The 6000-nt window shown below is 37.1% G+C and overlaps 1 protein-coding gene across 1 annotated transcript in view; it reads right to left on the bottom strand.

Annotated features, from left to right (window-relative positions):
* Window positions 1–1838, bottom strand: part of SLC5A12 (solute carrier family 5 (sodium/monocarboxylate cotransporter), member 12) — a 50598-nt gene extending 48760 nt beyond the window's left edge. The window contains exon 1 of the mRNA XM_011964703.1: window positions 1166–1838. Within this exon, the coding sequence (XP_011820093.1) occupies window positions 1166–1504 (339 nt within the window). The 5' untranslated portion in view covers window positions 1505–1838. The remainder of the gene's footprint in view (window positions 1–1165) is intronic.
* Between the last annotated feature and the right edge of the window lie 4162 nt (window positions 1839–6000).

Genomic DNA, 6000 nt, shown 5'->3' on the forward strand with positions numbered 1-6000 from the left:
GCAAACTCCTGTAGTCCCAGACACTTGGGAGGTTGATTCAGGAGAATCACTTGAGCCCAGGAGTTTGAGAACAGCCCGGGCAACATAGCAAAAGCCCCATCTCATAAATAAATAAATAAATAAATAAATAAATATAAATGGAAAAAAAGAAGAGTGCCTTTTTAAGTATCTTAAGAGTAGATGCTTAATGAGTATTTACTGAGTATAGTCATAAAAATTACATTCCGTAAAACTGTGGAATCAATAATACTTTTTAAGAGTTCTTAAAAAGTGTTCATTTGCTTGAGTGGCTTTTGAAGGCTAGAATAATGTTTCATAGTCATTTAGCATACAGATTTAAAAAAAAAAAAATAGGTCTCTTTTGAGTCTCCTGCAGTGACTTAGTAGGAATGATGCCGGATAATGAAAAGAAACACCTTATTAATAGAAACTTATTTTTTATCACACTTCTATATTGAGCATGCAAATTCAATTTTGAACATGATGTCTTCATTGAGAATCATTGTAAAGCCAAAACAGCACTATCTCATTTCCCTCTCATTAAATAATTCCCATATTTGTATTATTTAGCAGTTCCTTCCTGTTAAAATATGTTTTGTATTTTTCAAAAATATTTCCATTCCCTCATTAAAAATTAGAGTCTTATTATAATTTGTATGAAAATGCCCTCTACTCTCTGACAGAAAGGCCACTAAGTAGAGATACAGAAAAAATTAGGTTCTCAGGTCACTTTACTATTCAAAAATCTTAACTAGGTCATTTATCTGTATCTCAATTTTCTTAGCTGGAAAATTGCCATACTCATGATAGATGTTCTGTTTGCTTTTCAGAATGATGATGTTCATAATAATAAAAAATAACGTCAGCCCTCTTTATTGCAAGCCTCCTACAAATGAGACCATACATTAAGTGCTTACATAGAGGTTCTCATTTAATCATTAAAATAGCCCTGTGGGATTGTCATCATTATTTTCTTTCTATAGATGGGAAAATAGATACGTCTCTCTCCAAAGCTTAGGCTTTTTAAAAAAACCCTTTTAATGTCTTTCTCATAATGTGTAATTGTCCTGAAAATCAGTGAGTGTTCTTCAACTACCAGGTGCTACCATCAAGAGGATGAGAAAAAAAAAAAAAAAAACAGAGGAGAATGGAGAAATCATCTTACCTCATAAGTGCTGGTGATACCAGATCTGTAGAAAACAGGGAGAAAGAGCTCTGATGTTAAGATGATGACAAATAGGTAAGCAATGAAGAAGATTATGAAGGATGCCCCAAAGCGGTAGACTTCAGAAGGGGTCCCCAGGACCGTGACAGCTGACATGAAGCTGGCTGTCAGAGACAAGGCGACAGGGCCAAAGCTCATTTGCCTTCCCCCAACCAGGAACTCTCGGGAAGTTGCCTTTTTCCTCTCCTTAATGGCAAAGAACACCCCAATTCCAGAGGAAACCAAAAAGAGGGCTGCAAATACAACATAATCCCAAATTGCAAAGTTCTTCGCCTCCATACTGGAAAGTATGACACCAGAGAGCTTCTTTCAATGAGGTATCAGGAAGAAGACGTTTTCAAAAGCAAAGTTCAGTACAGTGGATGCTTTGCTGAGAGGAGAGGCTGTGATTCCCTGAAGAAAATGATTACCAGAGGCACTTGTGCGAATCTTCAAACACCAAGGTGTACTTAGGGAAGATCTCAAAAGTTGACTTCAAAAAAGAATCTGGTGGTGGTATTGCCACCAATAGATGAGAATCTGAAATCTGACCCTGGCAAAGAGCTGTCTGCTTCTCTCCTAAAGCATAGCCACGGAGAAGGAATTCAGAAGTGTTCTGAAATTATAACCACTGGGGGTGGAATGGACTGGCCAGATAACATGCTGTTTTATCTCTTAGATTTTTTTTTCTAACTTAAGGTTAAACATTACTGGGAAACATAGAATTGATAACAGTTGACCACCTCAGCATTTTTAATTCGTGAGATGGAATCTGTAAAATGCAAACACAATCCTCAGCAGTGTCTTCCTCCTGAGGAAGGAAAAGTGAAGGCTGTGTGCCTGCAATTGTCTGACGCAGTGGCTGTGGAGGGAAAGGAGCAAAGGACTAGGAATCCAGAGACCTTTGCTCGAGTCCTGGCTCAACCACGAGAAAGCCGTGATACATTTCATAAGTCATTTAACATTTCTGAACTTCACCTGGAACACAGGGATAGTAAGACCTTGCAAGGTTTTTCAGTCTTAAACTTCCTGATCTCTTCGTCCTGATCGTAAAATGAAAGGTAATAATATCTACCTCATTGGCTGCTATCTGTGCTTACAGCAGAGAACTCTTGAACATCATAGTTTTTCTTTCTTTCCACTAGGACTCAGAAAAATTGATTTGCCATTAATTAACAAATTATGTATAGCCTTCAACTTTATCTTGTCTTTCTCTTATTTTTACCGGGTTACAATAACTGTACCCACAGGCTAAGTTAGAATTAGGACCAGGACAAATGAGAGAAGGAAGGTAACAACCCAGTTGTAAATTCCTGTTTCTGCTCTCTTTAAACTCCATCAATTGTTCCAAAGTACCTCCAGTGCAATTTCTAATTTTGTTCTTGCTTCTCCTCCTTCTTCAGTGGCCTTCTCCATCTCCACCTCTACAAAGCCTGTCTATTCTACAAGATCCAGCACGAGTTTTCTCTACTCTATGAAGCTTTTGCCGCCTCTCCACGTCAACTCCTATAGAACGTAGCCTCCCTTAGTACTCAGTTTGTAGTCTGCCATCATCTTGCCTATTTTAGGGAATCTCTATGTAACTGGCTGTAGGAGTCTGTCAGCTGTTGCAAATGACCATTTCCTTGAAGACAGAAGCAAAGTCTAGTACATATACCCAATAAATTATAGCCATTGTAGAAAATAAAAAATAATTTTTAAAAAGAAGAAAACTAAAATTATCCGTTATGCCCAAAGACAGAAACATTTCCAGTCAACAATAAAAACAATTTTTTTTTGTTTTTATTTTGCTTTTTGCATCTGGATAACTGAATAAATCTTTGCTTCATGAATTTGAATTAGACCCCAAAAAGGGCTAATCAGATGGCTTAAATATACTTTTAGTTACCAATAAAAATATGAAGACTCTCCCAAAAGCTATCTGTGTCCTCTGTTTAAATTCCTCTGCTATATTTGGAGAGTTGATACGATAAATGTTAATGAAAAGCTTGGTCTTTCATATATTTACCTTAACCTGTGCTTTTCATTATTTGTATCATGAGGTATTCCAATTATATATGAGGTTCTTGTTGTAGTGATCTCAGCAGAAAATCGGAACTTTATTTAGCTTTCAGAGACTTGACTACTTTATAGCTTCATGTTTAAGCTATCTAATTGTTAATATTCAATCAATAAGACATGTAACCCCCTTGTATAAGTCAGGTTAATAATGGCTCAAAATATTATCATCAATAAGGTTCTAAAGGTATATATTAGAAACCTATAACTAAAGAGTTAGTGAGCACTGCTGGTTTTAATTAAACTTTGTGTAGTACAGTACTATCTACATGACTCCAATTAGTCCTGAATTTTGAAGCAGTAGGGAGTGGAGTGGCTAATACCTGGGATGTGAAGGGATCTTTATGCCTCTTTATTCCTTGCTTTCAACATTTTGTTGATTATAAGGCACAGCATCTATTCAGTAATTTAATTTTCAGTTATTTTCTACATATTTACCCTTTTCTCCCTTTGGTAGCATTCATTGTCCTCAAACTCTCTTCTTAATTCCATAAAGACTCACTCCATGAAAAGTTCATGCAGATTGTAAAGCACAGCAGCAATTATTCGTAACTTTTCAGGTAAAAAAAAAAACAACCCAGTATATTCAATGACCTCATCAATTAGAAGGCACATTGCTATATCAGAAATGCTAATATACAGAGAAGACAGAGGGAAAATATGCTTCTTTGACCTGAAGAAATCCCTGTAGTGCCTCTACCCTCTCTCATGTGCACCAAACATTGCCTTTTGTATTTCACTCATTTCGTGTAAGGCTTGAGATCCTGACAGAATATAAACACCATCACCTGTTACTTTTACATGGCCTTAACGAGGTCCTGCTATTCAATCACCCACATGCTTAAGAAGTTAAATTTGTAATTGCTAACATTAGTAGTCTCTGCAATGTAAAATAGTTCAGCAATTTGCATGCAGCAAGTTGTAATGGGAAAGAAAGAGTTTAATGACATTAAATGCTACCAAAGGAGAAAAAGGTAAAGAACTGGAAAAATGGGGCATTAAAAACAAAACAAAATGCAACAAAAAACACCATTGTTTCAATGTTGCTAAGAGTGAACTCTGCACACCATGGTTATTTTGGCCTAGGATGAAAGAGAAGAAAATGCACGAACAAGTCTTGGCCATTTGAGACTAGACTTTCATTAAATTGCTGTCTTCTGCTCTCAAAGCCAATGGGAGTAGGAGTGGTGTAGAAGAATAAAATGGCCATTATTTTGTTCTGTTTTTATTTTGTTTTTTATTTTTTTGAGACGGAGTCTCACTCTGTTGCCCAGGCTGGAGTGCAGTGGCACAATCTCAGCTCATTGCCCCCTCCGCCTCCCAGGTTCACGCCATTCTCCTGCCTCAGCCTCCCAAGTAGCTGGAACTACAGGCGCCTGCCACCACACCTGGCTAATTCTTTGTATTTTTAGTAGAGACGGGGTTTCAGCATGTTAGCCGGGATGGTCTTGATCTGCTGACCTGGTGATCTGCCCACCTTGGCCTCCCAAAGTGCTGGAATTACAGGTGTGAGCCACCATGCCTGGCCCTGTCATTATTTTAAACTAGAAAGTGGCAAGATTAAAACTACATTTCAGAAAAATTAATCTGTTATAATAATTTTTACATATTTCAGTTCAATGAATATCAAGGATGGCTCAAAGAATTCCTCACAATGTGAATAAGCTGCTTAACTGAAATAGTGAAAGTAGTCCTCCCCATAGGGCTTTCTCTCAATGAGCATGCCTGTCAAACAAATTCCTGGGAGGCAAATTGGTGATGTCAAACTACACTTTAACAAAAATTATGACTTAAAAAAACAAACTGCAGAGCAACTGTGGCCATTGCCACCTTCCAAGAGGAATTGAGTAATTCCTATCCTGAAGAGGATAATTCAATATAATGCTTACTTCTGCTTACAGAGATTGATAGGGAAAAAACCATGTCCACGAATTTTTGTTTGTTTGTTTGTTTGCTTCCTTTTCATAGAAATAGCAACTGCCATGTCCAAGAATTTTATCATAAAAGAGAAAAGACTACAAATCCAGAAGTCCTGCTCTTCCTGTCAGCTATAAAATATATGGCCCACAACAGAGGCTTCTTGATTGGCTGGTATCTTTATGAATATAGAAAGAGTCAATCTGATAAGCAGGTGGGGAAGATAAAAGAACTCTGCTTGCAAATAAACATCTTTAATTTTTTTTTCTTTTTAGTCCATGGGAATGATATTGGAGACGTCGTAGGAGTGAAGACAAAGAAGTGGCATAAAAATCTTGCTGGTGGCATGGACATTTCTCAAAAAATATCCTAGTGTAAGGAAGAGCTGATGAGATTTTAATAATGGGAATAACTCATATTAAGTATTATTTTTTGTTGTGCTGTGCTGGGGGATAAATTCCTTCTTTACTCCCAACCTTTAGGGAAAACTTGCTACATCATTGAAATTGTATTGTTATTTTCTCATTAAATTAAAGGGAAAGAAGTTTGTGTTCCACTTTAGGCTCAAAATGGTGGTAGAGATGGAAGTAAAACTCACAAAGGACATAGAGAATACAGCAGAAGCAGAAAATGAGAAAGATCTCCTGGGATCTTTATGGCCTTGAGGTTGAAGAGGAAAAGACCACTTGGTATTTGATTCTATCAAAGTCCGAAGGTTGAGCTTACTTTTATTTTTCTTTTTTCTCTTCTTCTTTTTTCTTTTCTTTCTCCTTCCTTCCTTCCTTCCTTCCTTCCTTCCTTCCTTCCTTCCTTCCTTCCTT

The sequence above is a fragment of the Mandrillus leucophaeus genome, unplaced genomic scaffold, assembly GCF_000951045.1.
Source record: "Mandrillus leucophaeus isolate KB7577 unplaced genomic scaffold, Mleu.le_1.0 Scaffold700, whole genome shotgun sequence".
NCBI classification, from domain to species: Eukaryota; Metazoa; Chordata; class Mammalia; order Primates; family Cercopithecidae; genus Mandrillus; species Mandrillus leucophaeus.